This window comes from Ylistrum balloti, unplaced genomic scaffold (genome assembly GCF_031769215.1).
Source record: "Ylistrum balloti isolate Yb309-2 unplaced genomic scaffold, AGI_CSIRO_Ybal_v1 Utg369570, whole genome shotgun sequence".
NCBI classification, from domain to species: Eukaryota; Metazoa; Mollusca; class Bivalvia; order Pectinida; family Pectinidae; genus Ylistrum; species Ylistrum balloti.
The window spans coordinates 144,842-165,922 of NW_026781866.1; the positions used below are offsets into that span (position 1 = coordinate 144,842).

Genomic DNA, 21,081 nt, shown 5'->3' on the forward strand with positions numbered 1-21,081 from the left:
AAATCTACTGGAATCAATATCAATATATTTCATTGACTGAAAAGGCAGTGGAAATGATTGAACTTTAAACGTTGCCTATCAAAGTAATATCCGAGAACGAGATGTAACAGACACATACACATTACCATCAATTGCGACAAGAGGAGTAAGTCTTTGTATTTGTAAATTTAAGCTTTTGGGAAAGGTTTTCCGTTATATTTTTTCTGTACTGGCTATACACAAAATATAAGCAAGTGAATAAATTTACACACGTGCTGGTATTTTATTATACTCAAATTAGCTTATGTGATACGGTCGACTGCAGCAATATAAGTACATTTACAGTATTTTCGTAATATCTAGAAATGTCCGATTGCTCTCGGTTTTACAACTACCATATATGAAACTACTTGAATATCAATCCTGCCCCTTTGCCTAGCCATTGAAAATCCTATACGGTTTTCATTGAGTCGCTGACGTTTCAGCCTAACATACTGGTAGTTCTTTGATGTTTCTTTATGTTTACATTAGATTTGTATTATGTTCTATCATATTGTGTCATATATAATCGATGACTGTCCAGGTGTAGTATCTCCAATCAGTCCTAGATGCATCAATCTTCACTATGAACGTCTACAAAACGGATCTCTATCGGAAAGCAACTTTTCTTAATACTTCACCAATATGCATATCAAATTTATAATCCTAACATTCGTTATTTCTAAATGCCCCCAAGCAATAAAAGTATATATTCCAGCATTAAATGAAATTACTATCGACACGTGTTAATAATGAATTACTTTTATTTAATTTTACTAGTATGAATTTATTAATTAATAAAGTTTCGTGCCTATATAGTATTGCTGCAATACCTGCACTGTACCATCCACAAGTTCTCCAAGTGTCTGTCGTATAATTATGTCAGCATAGCCTCTCTCCTGATTGATCACTTCTATTGCAGTGTTTACAGACTCCGTCACACCTGGATCGCTTCTGTTGATTTCTTTAGCGCCTCCAGGGGGCACGGTAGGCGGCTTGTTATGTAATGGAAAATAAATATATATATATATGTAAGTATGTACCAAGGGCGAATAAATGGTATCGTTTCATGAAAACATAATGATAATTTATACTAGATATTTTGTTTTGAGTCATTTATTATAATAGTTTGTGAAGAAAATAACCATTTACAAGAAGTCAGAATTCTGAAAAAGCAATAGAGTGCAATAAACTAGTTCCGGTGCATCATAGCATTATAGGCATTCAATTTACCACTTTTAATAGACCATAACTGTATGTAGCAAACTGGGATACAAAAGTGTGTTTAATATAACCAAACTGCTTTTAGATTACTAATAGCTTCACTACGAACAAATCTCACCGGCAGAATAACACAGCTGTGTTCCATCACATCCGCCTTCTGAGGTAACCAATGCTTGTAATATATCTGCGACTCGCATCGTTGTACCTTAAATACACAATACCTTCACATACAATGAACACCAACTTGAATGTTATCAATAAAGCGTATTGCGGAATCAAAATTAAGAAATGTCTGTATACGTCATAGATTCTGTGTAACACTTAATCCTTAGAGGGGTACCTAAAGCAGACAGTGTGGATATAAGAACGAGCATCGGTGGTCAGAATTTGAAAATCCGTACGCATTATAACGAAACTGAAATCTGACAAAACCTCAGGGGAAATAATACTGATTTTGCAGTATTCAGTATTCTGAATATAAGATATATCAGTTTATGGTAAAATATATGTAATAATCAGTCCGAATCATATAACTACATCCATCATAAGGCGTACTAGTCTTTAAGTGTTTTGTCAAAATATTACGCCTAGGAAATCCAATTTAGGTACTCAATACTTTTATTATTAAGAGCTTGATATTTTCATTGAGTGCTCAATAAAATGATTCGTCCACGTTAACATCACAATAATAGCTTTGAATTATAAAATGTCTCCAATTTGAAAATCTCAAATTGGAACCAAACGTTTACAAATTTTTTTTTTTTTTGTTTTTGTACTCAAAGATTTCTAATACAGACATTCAGAAGAAGCAACGAATTTTGGTTACTTCAGATTGCGATATATCTTTGGGAATATTTACTCTTGTTCTTATGGCTTTATATAGTAAATTGAGTATTTTATAAAGCACGTTATGAACCAGTTGACATAATTTGTGCTCTTAATTTGACCTTTAATTGATGTTATGTCGCATTTCTACCAGTGTAATTCTTGTCTGTCTGGTACAATACACCCAGGTTCACTGTTCGTGCATTTCACACACACCAATGTAATACATGCACGCGCGCAGAAAAGACGTTATTATACAATATATATATACATTTGTGTACATATACTTATTTGCAGCGACTGTTGATAATAATGGCATAATAGAAATGTGATTTCTGTATCAGATGGCGGCGTACTTTTTGGTACATTGTAGACTCTGAAGCTATTATTTCCCAATAAGAATAAGAGAAAAATTCTCACGGCAAAGCCTTGGGTTTTCCTACATTTTATGGAATATCCCTATCTTACACCACGAATTATATATAACTGTTTTCTGACAGTAGTAACTGAAGGTGTATAACGTGTATAGACCTTCACAGTTTAATTTACCGGTAATCCTTGTAGTCCTGGTTCTGCAGGGCATTGTTTCTCCGTGGCGTTAGCGTTATCTTCGGTGTTTTTACAGACAGAGTTTGACAGCGTGAATATTAATTTGTACATCTCTCCGCTCACGATCTGTCACAAAATACAAATGACATAATTTCTGATGTTTTATGGTGTCGCATTTCTAACCAAACATTTCAATGAGCACAGGTCTGTTTACCTATACTAATCGTTCCAAAAAAGTGTTACCCTTAATATTGTACAATAGGTTAACAGGTGATTAGCATCGGTAAATGGAATTTAATAATTTGAAACATTGAACTAGTCCTAGCATGTCGAAACAGTTGTAAGATGAATTTTTATTCATTATTTGATTACATTGTAGCTTAATCTAAATTTGTATTGAACAATGCTGCGATGCCAACGACTGAATTGTGCCAATCTTACAAATGTTCACACTGGTTACTCAACTAAGAAACAACGATGGTACCAGTATACTATTAAATCTAACAGCGACCTCATATTCATGTCCACAGCTGTTTCCTAAATGGAAAATATCATAATAGGTTCAAGAAAATATTACTAAAATCTCAAGTCAAAACAAATATTTCACACTCAAATATGTTTCGAATTATTAAGCTAAATGATGTACATTCCACCCAACTACAAAATGAAGGATTTTCTCATTCGCTAAATAGGCTCAAAATAGCCAAAGAATCTATAACTATACACGTTTCCCATCAGCGTTATAGAATGAGTTAAGAAGAAAACATCACTGTAGTTCTAACATCTAAAAAACTCTTATAAAAACTTATATAAGTAAAAACTAAGAACGATTTCATCTGAGTACCCGATCGCAATCTAAACATGTTCAGTTTTAATGCACACAGTTGGATTATCCTTAAAAGATTCGGTATTCAGCTATATAGATCGTATTGTCAACAACGTACCTTGACCGTGCCAGCCTCGACTTGATATAGAGTCAAGCGTCGAATGTTATCAGAATATCCACGGTCCCAGTTGATGACATTCACGGCTTCGTCAGCAGCTTCAGCCACAACAGGATCAGATTTATTAATGAGTCGTTCGTCCCCAGGTGGCGCCTCAATACATACAAGAAAACATTAGTAATCTACCCATCTTAATACAGCCAATAACAGGAGATCTTTTGTCTTTGTGATATCTTCACATAGCAGGTTGATGAAAGCTATGGGGAAGGTTTACGTTTGTCATATTGATCTTATTGAAAAATATCCCATTTCTTTGTGTGATATGAAGATGGGCGTGTTTGATGAACGTTAGTTTGCCTGCTTGTTCCGTTGCTGTAAACCTTGTTCTCATATCACAATGTGACATGTTTTACTTGGATTTACCAAGATTTACATAACGGATGTCGTCAATGAAGCAGAAGGCTTATTATCCTTGTACTTGTTCACAAGTCTTCATGTAAATCTTTCTTTTGTTCATATTTTGCCATAGTTTCATTGATTTTTTGTTTTAATTATGATTATGTTGACATGCTGTTATTTTCTATTTTTAAAGAATAATTAATTGTTATGTAAGTGATAGCTTGTATACATACCTCGCAATAGTATGATATGATAGCAATGGTGGTGGTAGTTTCTCGGTTTAGGTAGATAACAGACGTGTTACAGGAGTGGAGCTGTGGAACAATATACACATTACCTTAATATCTAAATACTTGACTTTGGATATATTACAACAACAATAGGAAAATTGTTTCGAAATGACATATTTTTAGGGGAAAAAGAGTGATGTTACGCGCAGATATAAGATCAATGAAGTAATGTATAGAGAGAGTCCCGATAAGCTCTTCGGCCGACGAAAACTGAGGACCCTTTTAATGTGCAAAAAGTCACCTTTAAGTGGTGTTCGAAAGGTGGTGATACAGAAACAAAAACAATAAATTCAGTACGGTGTACACGATAGCCACTAGGCGTGTATAAGTGATTAAAGATTTTTTTTTTCTCAATCGACCGAAGGGAATATCTAGAAACTTAACATCTGGTCTTATTCTCGTTGGTACTTCGTTATGGATCTCTCTGTAAATATTTTGTTAAATTATGTTTCAGTTATGATTTTATTGACATGTTGGTATATTATCTGGTGTTTTTGTATATTCACAGAATTAGTTAACGAGACCTTATTTGGAGAGGTTAGTTAGTGTCAGGTTCCTTTTCGCAACATTTGTTGTACACGTTGGAAAGCTGAACGCTTTTATATCAGAAGAGCTGATTGTTACACTCAAATTGTGTGCCATTTATTGTAATTGTACATATAAAATGCCATATAAATTTTCCTTGACAATAACGACACTATCAATGTTTTTACATTTTTGAATGAATGTGTATTATACAAAAAAGTATGCTCAGTGCTTGTCGTTATACACATGTACTTAAATCGAATTACAAATCGACATTCACCATCGTCAGATATTCTATTCTCGGATGATTTTTTCTACCAAAGTTAGCCTTTAATAAAACATAAAGACTAGTTGTAGATGTATTTGTTTATCAGGACAATATTAGAAATGCAAATACACTACGTGACATATTTTTAGCAGATTTGTTCACTCCTAAATTAAGGGAATAAGACACCCTTATCGGATCGAAAGAAATGACCAACACCAGAATTCTAACCTGGGTTTCAAATCCTGTCATAAACACATAGCAACACACACGTGATTAACACAAGCTCCCTTTCCCTATTAGTAGGAATTTACCTTGGCGGAGAGTTATAACCGATTAAGATGTAAAGTTATATTTAAAAAGCCCTACCCCGTGGTCAGTACGTATGAGTGGACAATCCTTGGAGGTGGCGTTGGCATTGTAGATGCTGTTATTGCATAATGAATTACCAATAGTAAAGTTGAGTCGGTAAATGTGGCCTTCATCTACCATGTCCTACAAAATCAGGAAAAAATTCAGAATATTTAACATCTAACAGTGCTCGTCGCAACACACGACTTTGAGATCGCAAGGGGAAGATACAGCAATATTGACAGAAATAACAGACTATGTATATTTTGTAATAATCGAGAAAACGAAGAAGAGTACCAAATGTAATCAAGTGTCCATTTTATTCAGATATTCATCGAAAGTTACCGGGCCTTTTATACCAATCGTCCAAGCATGTTTAAGTTCATACAACTTATAAATGTTGAAATACTAAAGAATTAAGCCATATAGGTAAATATTTAACGTTAGCGTCTAAAAGAAGAAAGGATAAAATTGCGTTTGTGTGTATGGAGTGAAACTAATGATGAATGAATGTGGCAATGTATGTTATGCTAATTATGAACGCGTTTTGTGTGTGCAGTATGCGAACTTGTATATTATGTGAGTTTGTGTTTATTAATGTCTATTGATAGATTGTAAAAACTAAAGCTAATATAGAAGCTGAAACCGCTACCGTGTGGCTTGCGTACGAAAGAGCAACGAATTACCTGAGTATTGTTTTTGAAATATTGCGAAATTTTATGCAAGGGGTCTTATTTATTTATTTTGCCCCCCTTCAACAAAAAAGGTAAAACCTCAAGTTTCATAAAATCATATATGATATGAAAACATATTTAAGATTTTTTAATGAGATATTGCGAAAAAAATTATATTTTTATTTTAAAGTCAAATTATGGACGAAAATTAAGATGGGGTTACCATATTCTTGCGAGAATTTCCATTCATGACGTAACATGTCTTTACATCATCAAAATCAAATAAACGTTCATAATGTAAAGACAGAAAAATTATCCAACATTCACAAATCATTCCATGTAACACTAGTTCAAGTTCGTGCTTAGATATCACGGAAATCTACACGAGAGTTGGTTTTATATTTCGTTTACTACAAGAGGAGTTCGCATTCCTTTCTAATATAACAGATAACGTAAAAGCAGAATTGACAAATCGCCGTTGTGTTGAAATGCCGTATTATTTCAACAGTTATCGCCGTTGTGTTGAAATGCCGTATTATTTCAACAGTTAACGCCGTTGTGTTGAAAAACAGTATGATTTTAGTAGTTATTACCGCTGTATTGAAATACTGTATGATGTTAGTAGTTATCACCCTTGTGTTGAAATACGATATAATATTGATTTTAGTTATTTACCTATGATTTTAGTAGTGCTTATCGCTATTGTGTTGGGATACCGTATGGTCTTATTAGTCGATTTTGCTGTTTTGTCGAAATACCATATGATTTTAGTAGTTATCGCCATTATGTTCAAATACCGTATAATTATAGTTCCATTTCATATCATACTTAAAAGCGGCCCATGTCTCTACCTCGACAGTTCCATCAACGACCTCTCCTAGTGACTCTCTGGTGATGATATCCGCGTACCCACGAACCTCGTTGATCTTGTTGACCGCTGCATCGACCGAAGCGATGACACCTGGGTCATCTTTATTGATCGGTCTTACTGAAGACGGGGATGGTGGTAACGGCGGAGGCTGTGTGATGAAAATAGACTTAATGATAAAAAAAATCTTAAAAGTAGCCATATCAATTTTCATTTGAAAGAATTTAAAGTTTATGCTTCTCTAGCGGCCCTTGTGTGGAGAAAAATTGTTTGTCAACCAATGGTATTAGTTTCATTATAATTATTGACCATCCGTCTGTCTTGCTACATAGAACATGTCCTTGACAAGCTTGGAACTTAATCGTTACCAAGGAATAAATCCATAAATTATCGAAATATCATAATATTTTATTCAAAGTACAATTTTGTGTTATTGTTTCGAACAATATATAATTGCATGATATTTTGTTTAACTTCTGGGATTTATTTATATGCCATGAATTCATTTTAATTACAAAATAGAAGCAGGTATTTAAATAATGTGTTCTCGAATTATCTTAATTTAGAACTGACTTTCCTTATAAAGTTATTCACATTAATACAATACTAAATCAGACTGAAAATGAATTGTTTCACATTGAAAACATCAGTGCAATCACTAAACCTCACGAATTGTATTTAAACCGCTTCAGGAAACTTTATGAGGATTCTTACAGAAAACCAGACCTAAAGCTGTCTGTAATTACATTCAATTACGGGATACCAATGTCCCGGGCGATCTATCGAGTAGATGTGTTTGATAATAGCTAAGTGCAGTCCATAATGGTTAATATGTTGATAAACAAACGCTGTAAATAAGTTGTTTCCAAGACAAAGAAAAACGAGTTGGCACTAAGAAAGAGCTGTAACTAATCTAGTGTGTTTCTATTCTAATAAACACAGCGTAATGAAATAATTGATTTAAAAATGTCAAACCAACCAACAAATGTCAAAGTTCGGCAGTTAGAAGTTACATCTTAAACCACAACTACCATGTTTTTTCTATAACTATAAACATATACTTTTGAAAAATAATAATGTATAGGTTTTTATCCTGCAAATGGTGCTGTCATTGTCGGAATAAACCTGGTACATATAATTTTGCTGCATTCGGCAGTGACGAATACATCTGGTTTTAAATTTCGTTTCAGAACAAACATACATTTTGATTCCATATGTTGAATAGAACAAATGTTTTTACGAAAATTCAGAAAACCGTTGTCATATCAGTTGAGATTTGGAACTATATTTCTGCGCAGAGCAATTGCTTTGACAAAATTACCAAGCAAAATTCAGCGAAACGTTAACGTTAAGTTTGAACAACAAAGCTGTTGAATTTTTAATGGTTTTGTTTTCAACCAATGTTTCAGGAAAAACAGAATACATAATCAGTGTCCTTAGATATACACGCTTCATTTTGGCTAGAGACAGAAAGACAAAAGTGGCGATTCTCTTTTGTCTTCCTTCAACCTCACTCGAACACAGCTAATATTTTAAGACATTGACTACGCATTCTATATAAATGACAAGACCACCAATTCACAACATACATTGTATCGGGAACAAAGCAGCGATTAACTAACACATAGATCAATGTCATTCCAATACTAAGTAGTCATTTTACATACAGATTTATGTCATCTCGTTAATAGGAATAATGTCATAGCGACCGTAGGGTTTTCTATTTGATAGGTGAAAAATACAAAACAAATCGGGGCGAGGTGCTCCGAAAGAATTATCACTTCTAGGAGTCCTAGGGACATAGCTGTCATGGTCGCCATGGTGCTATCGGTCAATGGCCAAAGCAATACTGGGACTTTCCACTCCTTCTCACAATATTACGACTGATAGAATGAGTGAAAAAAATTTTTTCTTTGCATTTGTTATCTTTAGAGCTTGCTTAGCTCGCTAAAATATTACCGGTATATTAAAACATTTGTATTTCTGTATGAGCCAACGGTTCGGCAGCCAGTTTCTGTCCAAGACTTCAGATTCACATCTTTGTACCTGAAATATCAACAAAAAGTACCTCAATATTGTTTATGATATAAATTGATGCAACATTGTAACAGGCTTAATGTTGTATATAAGAGTATAATAAATAAAGTGTTTGCTATAACACAATATATTACAAAGTGTTGTTCCTTGTAAATAATGATCATAGTATGAATCGTTGATGTATAATACATCATAGTCAAGTTTATCATAATCTTAAAGTATGTAGTCAGATATGGTACTTGTAATTAATCACTATTTTTTACGATGGTGTCAGGAACTAGGATATTTTTTTAAAAACACCATATCGGCAATACCACCATAGTGTTTTGGGTTTCCACAGATATCTGGTAGGTATGATATTAATAGCAGTCAATGGTCTGTCAGATGTTATTGAAACTAGATTTTCGCCTGAGATTAAATATGGATATCTAAACTCAAGGCCTAACTAATCTTTATTAGTTGTGGATGGGAGGGGACGGGTATTTGACGAGGTCCCCCCCACGATATTTTCTATCTTTGAAAAGAGTTTCTCACATACTAAAGAAGATGATATGGTTTGGATAAGGTAAACGATTCTTAGAATTTGTTTCCCGTAGGACTGACAATCTGTAACAAAATATTATTTAAGGTGACGTCAATATTGCCTCCAAATTGTATAAACATTTCTCAATACCTTTCATTTCCAAATTCTTTAATTCGATTAATTTACCACCCATCTTTGCGCTTATGCGCCAGAAAGACATTGTTGAATAGGTACAAAACAAGCGAGATAATCTTATCTCACAAGTAGTAGGGAAAGACAGCTGCCACGCGCTATGAAACTACTCACAATATTGTTTAAGTCCTCATTATTAGATCAGATCGCCTAGAGTTCACCCTTAAACTATTCTTGTAACCGATCTTTCCTAGATTTCACATTAAGATAACCCTTATCCCCTAGTTGTGCACTGTTGATATTTGGGCTGGTCAAATAAAAAAACCGTGTCAGACAAGTGTCCATCTAAAAATTAGTCCTTTGTTGTGTGGTTTTGATAGTGGGACTGATAAGTAATAACAAACAAAAATATAATTGCTGACAGATAGCAATATCAGGTTTTTTCCAATGCCATATGGAGGTTTTCCCTTGATCCCTAGGTAAGCCTTTTTGATCATTGTACTAATCAACAAAACTGCCTTAGAGGTGACCACCTCAATCTTGACTTTGAGAAATTGTTACCGTAATTTCTTAAGAAGGACTTGTTGGACCTTTCTCAAATTTCACTTGAATGTTCCATTGGTCTCTAGTTGTGCTTTTTTTATTTCTGTTCTGATCAGAAAAACAAAATAGTCAGTAAGCAGTCGTCGTAGATTTTTCAATGGAATTTTGTTATCGGTGTTGCCTGAAAAAAAAACCACTTGACGAATCTCGCATTGATTTGATATGTAGGTCACTCTGACTTCTAAGTCGTGTCAAAACAAAAGGGCTGCAAGGACCTTTCCATCGTGGATTAGACTGTTAAAGATTATTGTCATACTATCTTAAGATGAAATTTCATTAAACGAAAATATCGTTAATTATCATTTATCATTAATTTATCATTTGTCAGTAATCAAACACTACTGTCACTGATGTGCATGTAATGGTCCTAACAATTTTCTGAACATCGATATGTATAATCTAAACACCAGATAGAAGGATAGCACATCACAGAGTTTGTTTTCATGGTAGTCTATATTGGCTAAGCTAGTTATTTAACTGAAATTCCACAAGAAACAGGAGAAACGTTCACCGGGCTTATTGAGCATTGTGTATAAGTAATGCGGTCTAATAAGATGCTACAGATCTGTTTTAACTTCTCTCTCGATCACTTGAGATTTTCTTCAATCGCCTCTGAGGCTACAAATTTCAGGCCCTTAGAATCATCGACGAGTCCTAGAAGGATGAAACAGCTGTATGGTGTAGTTTAATTCAATGTTTGGCTCTACGTTATGTAACTCTGAATTTGCATTGAAAGGTGATGTTCAGTTGTGCGTCACTTTTGTACAATCTTTGCTATACTAAACGAAATTAGACATGAAATCTGCCAAACCAAGGACGTACTCACAGGCAGGCGGCTCGAAGGTATTGGACACACAGCAGATGTGGCGTTAAAGTTCTTTTCTATGTTTTTACAGTCAGAGTCGGCAATAGTAAAAAGCAGTCTGAATAGTTCGCCATCGGTAACCTGTTAATAACAACAGATTGATTATTCAACTTCAAACTGATTCGTGTTCTGCTGGTAGAGGAGGAAATACATGGGAGTTTTTCATTAAGTTTTACATCCCAGACATCACAAAATATCATTGTCCCTGTATAAATACACAGAAAACACGCTCATGTCTACAGAAACTTATTTCCAAATAAAATTCGATGAAACTAGGACAAAATCTTAACTAAAAAATTTACAAGGATACTTCATGAAATGTACTACGAAAACAAGATTATGTGTTCCATGGGAGTAGGTGTCTTCTGCTTCATACGACAACATCTGCCTTCATACAAACTAATCAGCATAAATGCGACCATGTCAAACTCTAAAACCTTTATTATTAATGTGACACAGATCAACAAATTGCCTTCATTTTTTAACCTTACTGATATGTTTTTTCGATTAATTTTTAATACCAAACAACATCACATCACTTTTTCCAGTAATTGTATGGTACAAAAAAGTACTTTGGTAAGAATTACTTTTTCTCTGTCAACGTTTATATACTTAGAATGATTGATACATAACACTACTATTTACCATACTGAAAATAGACGTATATGACCATATTTATCCTCGCACGATATGTGAACCGTTGTTTACAGGAACCTCTTGTATAACTTCTCTAATTTACCTGCACTGTGCCGCCTTCTATGCTGTACAGAATCCGCCGGAAGGTGTCATTCGAGTAGCCTCTGTCATAGTTAATGATGGATATAGCAGCTTCCGCTGACTGGATAACGTCAGTACTGTTCTTTGAAATAGGACGTTGATCCCCGGGGGGAGGAGACTGAAATAGGATTGAAAAGTATGCGATTTTTTATTTATGTATACATCCATTTGTTAGATTCATTAATAGATACTGCAGTTCTGGTTAACAGTGTTGCCATTTATCAATAGTAAATCGTTATTATGTTTTACGGGGTTGCACAGAGTTTATCACAAGTACAAAACACTAAAGGCCGAATCAAACTTCTAATTATCTCTAATGAACTACAGAAGTCAAAAAGCATAAATAAATATATCGAACCTCAAATGTTTCATCCCTGCATATGTTCTTAATTATGATGGATCTAATTATAGCTTCTCAACGACTTGTTAATTTATTAATAAAGTGTAAGAACACCACAATCCAGATGACAAATAATAAGGAACATGTGAATTACCAACCTATAAACACGATAATAGGTTAACTTATTTACTGTAAAAATGCTTTGTGAAACTGTTCGTGAAAAAATTACGTTGAATGGTTGAACAAGCTTTTTCTGCTGTATACAGATATTAGGATATTAATTACTTATTGCGCCCTTTTTTAGTGATTTTTTCCTATGTGTTAAAAGGAAATTACTTGACCCATAACTCAATGTATATCACATAACATCAAAAATGCTTTTGTTTTTTGTGTTTGTTTTTTGTTTTTTTTTTTTGTTTTTTTTTTTTGCATTCTTTTTATTGTATTTAGCTGCTTCTTGTTCATCATTTAGCAAGAAATCAGTTTGTAATGTTCAAGATTTACCTCACAGCTATATTCCGTCACATTGACCAGTGGGAGTTCCCAGTGTTTATAAATCACTGTCGCATTGCAGTTCCGCTGCTAAAATCGTGTAAAAATTTTAAAAAAATATTGATATTATTCTGATTAAACATTGTGATGATGGATAAAAATGGCTATTGTATATAGTGTAAAAATAGGCAAAATAGACGGACAATATCCCACTTGACACATTCAGAGAGAACAACCATGAAATATCATGTTACGATGTTTCCATACAAAATAATTAAATTCTATAAACATGACATGACGTTGTTCGAGGCCGATACAACAGAAATTGATATCTTCTTATTTCACCTTCATTTCTGGGCGCAGCAGCGGACAGTCTGTGGAGCTGGCGTTCCAGTTGACTATACTATTATTACATACAGAATCTCCGATCGTAAACTGTAGACGGTATACATTTCCATCAGTTATCTACAACGAGATATATGTCAATACAGTGATCAGTGTCGTCATCAACATCCACCATAGAGAAATATCATGTCATTTTTCTTCCGCCGCTCGTTTATCTGGACATCCTTCCTAGTGACAGTAATAATTATCTTATTTACCAGAGCAATTTCTTTTTTTTAAGTCAGCTTAATGTAGCCTATCTTGACAGAATAAACATTCAAGAAAATACCAACATATCAACATAACTATTATTGATACTCAAACTCCATAAAACTAGGGTAAAATATGAACATAAATAACAATGTTCACGGACATTCCTGAAAAAGTACAAAGAGAGTAAGAAGAGGTGTTGCGGAAGAGTACACCATGTAAATCTTGGCCACCCCATAATGTCACTTTCTAAAATGAGGTATGCAACAAAGTAACTAACAGGCAAATTACCGAGCATTAAACACGTCCAGCTTCTTACGCACAAACTGCATGTTTGAAATCCTGTAATAATAGTTTGTCATTAGGTTTTGCGGTTTTTTGCACGAAATCGTGATAATGGGAACATGCCCTTGAATACCGAATTAACTGCGACATGTAAACACGATAGGTTGGGGATGCAGAAATTTGCAATCCAGGCTTCCCGAATATTCACAATAGGGATATTAAAATTATCACGTTTATCATACCGCTTGATGGAATGCTAACCATGTTTGTTTCATTGAAGGAGTAGGTCAAGATAAACAGCTGATGTAGAAGTCTGTCGTGAGTTTGATTTCCAATCCTGGTGAAACAGTGTACACATATACAGTGAATTATGTCACTTCCCTGGAAAGTTTCCCCCTTAAGATAGAGTTACTGCTACATTAAGATTAAAGTTAATTACTTTGTTGGTAAATGATATGACCTACCTGGACGGTACCCTCGGTTTTCCCGCCAGAGGAAACCCGGGTGATCATGTCGGCATAACCTCGTTTATTATTGACCTTGATGACCACAGCGTGGACAGACATCGCTACACCTGGGTCGCTCTTGTTGATTGGCATTTCCTCGCCAGGTGGAGTGGGCTAGTGGAAACATTATCATATGATCTCAACACATTCTTAAAATTTATCTACTTAAAAAGAATTTAATTTCATACCACTGAATGGAAAAAAACCTAAAACTTTAGAAATCCTAGACTTAATGGAAAACTTAGTTGGCCAGGTCCCAGTTACTGAAAGTTCAATTAGAGTCAGTCAGCGGTTAGGGTAACAAGGACTTGCACGGTAAAATTCACATTCAAATAATACCAATCCGACCTGCATCAACAATTCTACATTTTCACTAACCACTGGTTAATTCTATCCAAGCTTTCAGCAAGTTGGACAGAATGCTTGATGTTTTGGTTCAGTTTTATATAGAATCCGTTTTAGTAATATATTATATATGGAAAAACTGTAAATTATATTGTCATAATTTGTAGTTTTTATGTTTTTGTTTCTATAAAAAAAAACTTTATTTGTTTTTTGGTGTGTAAGTTACTTACCTGTATATCTTCACAGTCATAGGAGAGAACGTCTATCCCCGGATCTTCCCAGGTATTGTAAAGAACGGCAGTCTGACAACGTTTTCTCTTTACATTTCAAAATAAAAAAAATGATACAGAACAATGACTAAATTTTGTGTCGAGTGATACATATTAGGATATATAGTATTGTAATCAGTGAGTTGTCAGGTTATCAAAAAGGTGTACGTGTGCAAAACACTGTACAGCTAACTTGATATTGTCCTGTGTTACCGCAAGGTTATCTCTTTTATTTTAACCTTTAATTATTTTAAAAAGTAAATGATTGAATCAATTAAATGATAAAGTTTTACCAACCTTCCCTGGTGACAGTACTGGACAATCACTGGACGTTTTGTTTTCATTGGCTTCTGCGTTCGTACAGACAGAATCGGCTAATATTAAACGGAGTCTGAAAAGCTCCCCATCGACGACCTAATCAAATTACACCCAAATTAAAATCTCCAAGTCTCATAAAATCTCTCCTGAAACGCCATACAAGTCAGAATAGTTACATTGTGACATATATAAACGCAGAAATGTGGAGAATAAAATCAAACGGGAGTAGCCATTTTGTTTTGACGATCTTAATTCGTGTGTACAGTTTTAATTGATCTTTATATTCGAGAGACCATTCAAAAAGATAATGGATTAGTGTCAACAATTAGATAATTTAAAACAAAAGGATTAATTCTATGAGCACGGAGTGATCCTCTCTGATCTACCAGTTAGCATTGCTGTATAGCAGGGACTGACCCTCTCTCATCTACCAGTTAACAACGCTGTATAGCTCAGGCTGACCCACTCTGCTCTACCAGTTAACATTGCTGTATAGCAGGGACTGACCCTCTCTCATCTACCAGTTAACAACGCTGTATAGCTCAGGCTGACCCACTCTGCTCTACCAGTTAACATTGCTGTATAGCTCAGGCTGACCCACTCTGCTCTACCAGTTAACATTGCTGTATAGCTCAGGCTGACCCACTCTGCTCTACCAGTTAACATTGCTGTATAGCTCAGGCTGACCCACTCTGCTCTACCAGTAAACATTGCTGTATAGCTCAGGCTGACCCACTCTGCTCTACCAGTTAACATTGCTGTATAGCTCAGGCTGACCCACTCTGCTCTACCAGTTAACATTGCTGTATAGCTCAGACTGACCCACTCTGCTCTACCAGTTAACATTGCTGTATAGCTCAGACTGACCCACTCTGCTCTACCAGTAAACATTGCTGTATAGCTCAGGCTGACCCACTCTGCTCTACCAGTAAACATTGCTGTATAGATCAGGCTGACCCACTCTGCTCTACCAGTTAACATTGCTGTATAGCTCAGGCTGACCCACTCTGCTCTAACAGTTAACATTGCTGTATAGCAGGGACTGACCCTCTCTCATCTACCAGTTAACAACGCTGTATAGCTCAGGCTGACCCACTCTGCTCTAACAGTTAACATTGCTGTATAGCAGGGACTGACCCTCTCTCATCTACCAGTTAACAACGCTGTATAGCTCAGGCTGACCCACTCTGCTCTACCAGTTAACATTGCTGTATAGCTCAGGCTGACCCACTCTGCTCTACCAGTAAACATTGCTGTATAGGTCAGGCTGACCCACTCTGCTCTAACAGTTAACATTGCTGTATAGCAGGGACTGACCCTCTCTCATCTACCAGTTAACAACGCTGTAGAGCTCAGGCTGACCCACTCTGCTCTACCAGTTAACATTGCTGTATAGCTCAGACTGACCCACTCTGCTCTACCAGTAAACATTGCTGTATAGCTCAGGCTGACCCACTCTGCTCTACCAGTAAACATTGCTGTATAGCTCAGACTGACCCACTCTGCTCTACCAGTTAACATTGCTGTATAGCTCAGGCTGACCCACTCTGCTCTACCAGTTAACATTGCTGTATAGCTCAGGCTGACCCACTCTGCTCTAACAGTTAACATTGCTGTATAGCAGGGATTGACCCTCTCTCATCTATGAGTTAACAACGCTGTAGATCTCAGGCTGACCCACTCTGCTCTACCAGTTAACATTGCTGTATAGCTCAGGCTGACCCACTCTGCTCTAACAGTTAACATTGCTGTATAGCAGGGACTGACCCTCTCTCATCTACCAGTTAACAACGCTGTACTCTGCTCTACCAGTAAACATTCTGTATAGGCTGACCCACTCTGCTCTACCAGTTAACATTGCTGTATAGCTCAGGCTGACCCACTCTGCTCTAACAGTTAACATTGCTGTATAGCGCAGGCTGACCCACTCTGCTCTACCAGTTAACATTGCTGTATAGCTCAGGCTGACCCACTCTGCTCTACCAGTTAACATCGCTTTATAGCAGGGACTGACCCTCTCTGATCTACCAGTTAACATCGTTTTATAGCAGGGACTGACCCTCTCTGATCTACTGGTTAACATTGCTATATTCAAGAACAAACGACAAAACCTTGAAATAGAAAATGATTTTATAATTTTCGTTATCTGTGAGTTGGTCGACGAGCAGGGAAACCTTCTCAAAGATATTCTATGTTCGATAAACAGCAAAATACTCTCATAATTAAGGGAGAACTTTATATTAAGAATAAGGATTTGTAAAACATATAGTATGTGGTTTTTTCATATCACTAAAAAATTCTGAACTTAAGTTTTTTAAAATTAAGAGACTCCCGCCATAACAAGCAAGTACATCAAGATGATACTATCTGGGATCATTTCTAACTCTGAAAGTGAAACTTAAGTACATTTTTTTCATAGCATACAGAAAATTCAACTCTGAAATGTCGTGTCTTGCCTCTTGGTTAGAATCTTTCAGGTTAATGCTAATGATGTGTTGATGTCATCATGATGATGGTGGTGGTGATGGTGGCAGTATAGGTATAGCTGCTGTCGATGATCAGGAGTAGGAGGAGGAAAACAACGTTAACTGATATGAGGGTGTGTCTAAACGAAAGTGTTTTGAGCTTTATGTTCAGGTATGCTTATATGAAACCTTTCAGAAATAAAAACAATTATCCACAACATCATACATATTGTATACACCTAATAAAATGTATTATTGTAGTATGTTAGGCTCATTGTTATGCCGGATATGCATATCGTACAGTAATGAAATGAATTGAATGCATGCTGCTGTTTGCAGGATACTTGTGTAAATCTTTAAAATGTCAACTAACTTGCATTGTCCCGTTTTCTATGGTCTGGCAAATTTGTCTTTGGAGGTTTTCAGCAAAGCCTCGATCTCGATTGATAACATCAACAACTGCATCCACCGATGCGTGCAGGTGTGGGTCACTCATGTTGATCGGCATCTGATGTCCAGGTGGACCGACCTGTCAGGTTTCAGGCAATTTTGCATTAATATCTTGACTGTAACATCAAATTGTACCGACGTCACATTGGCTTAACATGATATAAAAAGTCTGACCTTGTGTCAGTAGTGTTACTCACTTGGGTTTGTACTCCATGGACGGCAAATAGTATTGTATAAATGGAAGAAAAAATTAAGCAAATATTTGTCTTCCTGACTTCCCTGTAGGCCGCCATTGCCCCAAAGAGACGTCTCAAATAAATTCATGTAGCCGGTGTTCTTATCGCTCTTTCAGGGTGACCTTATCCAACCCCTGGCTTTCCTATCAAGAGAACATGATTTTATCATTGTCTTTATCTCTCAGCTGTTTGACCAACAGTGAAACTTTTTATCACCGACACCTGAGTACTCTGACACTAATTCTTTTAGAAGTGTGTAATCAATTTGCAACTGAACTGAACAAATGGATGTCAAACTGTCTGGATATATAATTGGTGGTGAACTGAAATAATGATTTAAACAAATAAATAATTCTGTAATGCTATAAGTTGATATAGTATATTTTCGCTGAACCGGTAACAAAGAGATACATGACACTCATCCTTACTGTGAAGTAAAGATAACAGACTAATATTAAAATGTAATAAAATATTATTGAATTAAACCATAAATTACATTTTACATTGTTTTATCTACACGCCATATGGACGAATGGTGCAGTCGTCAGACACCATTCTATATTCTTTGGTCTTTGTGAGTATACGACAACCTAACATGTTGCGACATTTTTATGCTCGTCAAACACTTTCACAAAGTTTGATTGGCTGGTCAAAATTTCTTTTACTACATCATAGTTAATGGCCACTGAATTTTTTTTAGTTGAGTGTGATCCCGCGCACTTTGCGGAAAGTGGTATATCCATCTTTCTTTGGTTTTTGAGAGATTATAATCGTAATATTTTGGCCGACCAGTTACGAAGGCCGGGATTTCGATACCGTCTTCCTTCTTCGTCAAATCGCCCAGGTAGTCCCCGAGCTCAGGTTTCAACTGACGAGGACGTACAGTGAACACTGCAGAATCCGTGTCACAGTACAGCGACTGAGTGTCCAGTCGTTCCTGGTAGCTGTTAACTATTGACAAGCATGGGCGGTTGTGTAGGCCGCCACAACCACGTTTGTTTGTCCAGTGTTTTTGCCGAAATCGCTTGCGTATTACCAGTTCATCCGCACCATGCTATCACCCATTATCTTTACATCCTTGATGTTCTGTATGTCTCTGGTCATCATTTAGAAACAGGATCAGCGACGTAGGTCGACTGCACCTTGTTAGTCCGTTGAGCGACTTTACCCTAGAACTGAAATGATAAAGTGCAAAAGGATTAAAGTGAGCTGTTTGTAAACAACTTTCTTCACACGTTCACGTTGTAATTCTCTCGTCGTCGTCGTGCTCGCATTTTGCTTTCGATGACATCTCTACGCAAGTGCAACAACGAGGGAACAAGATTTTTCCAGCAGCTGTATACTGGTATGTACAAGTTCCTTTTTGATATGATCGTGCATTTAAGTAGCCCTTCGTAAGATTCAATGTCACGAAAGCTTTTCCGTTATGATGTCGGGACCAAGTTTTCCTACTTTGTACAAAGATGTCATGTCACAATAATTAATTCTTAATTCTTGGTGTGTTGGATATCAACGTGGCCAGCGAACGAAACATATTTGAGCCATTGCAGTGCTTTGATTGACTGCTTATCTTGTGGTCGATAGCCGTGAGGTGGTATGATTCCAGTACTTTCTGATTAGAGAACGTTGGTCCTGTACAAGTTACTTGCTGAAGCTATGGTGATTTAGCCTTCAAAGGAGTCGACACCTTGATTTTCGTCCTTGGTAGTCATCACTTTAAACTGGAATTTTCAACATCATCGTTGTAGTATTTCAACGTCCGAGCGACAGTAATTTAATAGTTCACCTTGGAAACTAAATTTACATTTCTTTTGTGCGTCAGACTACAGCAGAAATACTTTCTCTTCGCAGACACCTATCGGATTGTAGTATTTCTTGTCCGGGAGAGATGAAAGTAGCACTTGTTGATTCTTTTTACGATTAAACAGATGGGAGAAATGATCTTTTGTCAATTGTTGATTCCAAAAGCTTCTGGTAGATCTGCCAATGCCATCGGTAGAACATTGATGATGTCCAATAATCTTATTCGACACTGAAGAACATCAATAAACAAGTACCTTGAGTCGTTGGAGATAACCTCCGGTAATATAACTTCGTACAGGGTAGCTGTCGTATCCATTAAAACTGTGACACAACACATTAGAGTCATAATTGTGTTCTGAGACTTGATACGTAACGATCGAGGTTTTTAAATTATATCCCCCGTGACCAAGAAAAAAAATCGAATGGTATAGTTGTCACATTTAAACATGATTCATTTATATCTCTCACCAATACAGAATCAGAATATGTACAATGGTTGGTTTTGTCAAAACTGTTGTTGAGTATACAAACCCCTACAAAAGGACCAGACTGGCTATTACGTGCAGAGTACATTGCTGAGCTTGCCCGTACACGTACATTTGAGGATATGCCAGAGTGTGCAAGGACTGCAGTACTTGCCGTAATAAGTAGTAAATGACACGGAGGTCATATTTTTCAACAGGGGGGATGTGACAGTGTGTTATTTATGCTTTTTAATTTTACCTACGTACTAGGGCATGTTTTGACAATGTCAGAAATGCATATTTTATATCTTCTGACATGGGTCAGGTTGTTAACTTTATATGTATTTTTAATAGGTAACATGTCTATATGTCTGACATGGGTCAGATATTTATAATGTTTTATTTTTAGTTATAGAATGCCAGGTAAGTATGTCTTGTGATGTGAATTGTATTCACTATTACCTGTATGAATCCCATATATGGTAAATACATGTACATGCACAAGTTTGACCTATGACAGCCACTGACCTGTCCAGTGAACCGACATTGACGATTTTGATTGGCTAGATTCCATCATGAGAGGGAAAGTAAGCTTGATTTGAACATCGGTATTCAGTTCTTTGTTGGAGAACAGATTTAGATTCC

At 36.1% G+C, this 21,081-nt stretch overlaps 1 protein-coding gene across 1 annotated transcript in view; it reads right to left on the minus strand.

Moving 5' to 3' along the window:
- LOC132562626 (uncharacterized) overlaps positions 1–18,226 on the minus strand; it is a 36,941-nt gene extending 18,715 nt beyond the window's left edge. Inside the window, exons 1-17 of the mRNA XM_060227413.1 lie at positions 18,131–18,226; positions 17,857–18,012; positions 14,998–15,114; positions 14,662–14,748; positions 14,045–14,200; positions 13,047–13,166; positions 12,714–12,791; positions 11,832–11,987; positions 11,054–11,173; positions 8,892–8,978; positions 6,916–7,083; positions 5,409–5,534; positions 4,193–4,273; positions 3,561–3,713; positions 2,617–2,742; positions 1,361–1,447; positions 852–1,013 (exon numbers count right to left, since the gene is read on the minus strand). Of these exons, the coding sequence (XP_060083396.1) occupies positions 852–1,013; positions 1,361–1,447; positions 2,617–2,742; positions 3,561–3,713; positions 4,193–4,273; positions 5,409–5,534; positions 6,916–7,083; positions 8,892–8,978; positions 11,054–11,173; positions 11,832–11,987; positions 12,714–12,791; positions 13,047–13,166; positions 14,045–14,200; positions 14,662–14,748; positions 14,998–15,114; positions 17,857–18,012; positions 18,131–18,226 (2,076 nt within the window). The remainder of the gene's footprint in view (positions 1–851; positions 1,014–1,360; positions 1,448–2,616; positions 2,743–3,560; positions 3,714–4,192; positions 4,274–5,408; positions 5,535–6,915; positions 7,084–8,891; positions 8,979–11,053; positions 11,174–11,831; positions 11,988–12,713; positions 12,792–13,046; positions 13,167–14,044; positions 14,201–14,661; positions 14,749–14,997; positions 15,115–17,856; positions 18,013–18,130) is intronic.
- Between the last annotated feature and the right edge of the window lie 2,855 nt (positions 18,227–21,081).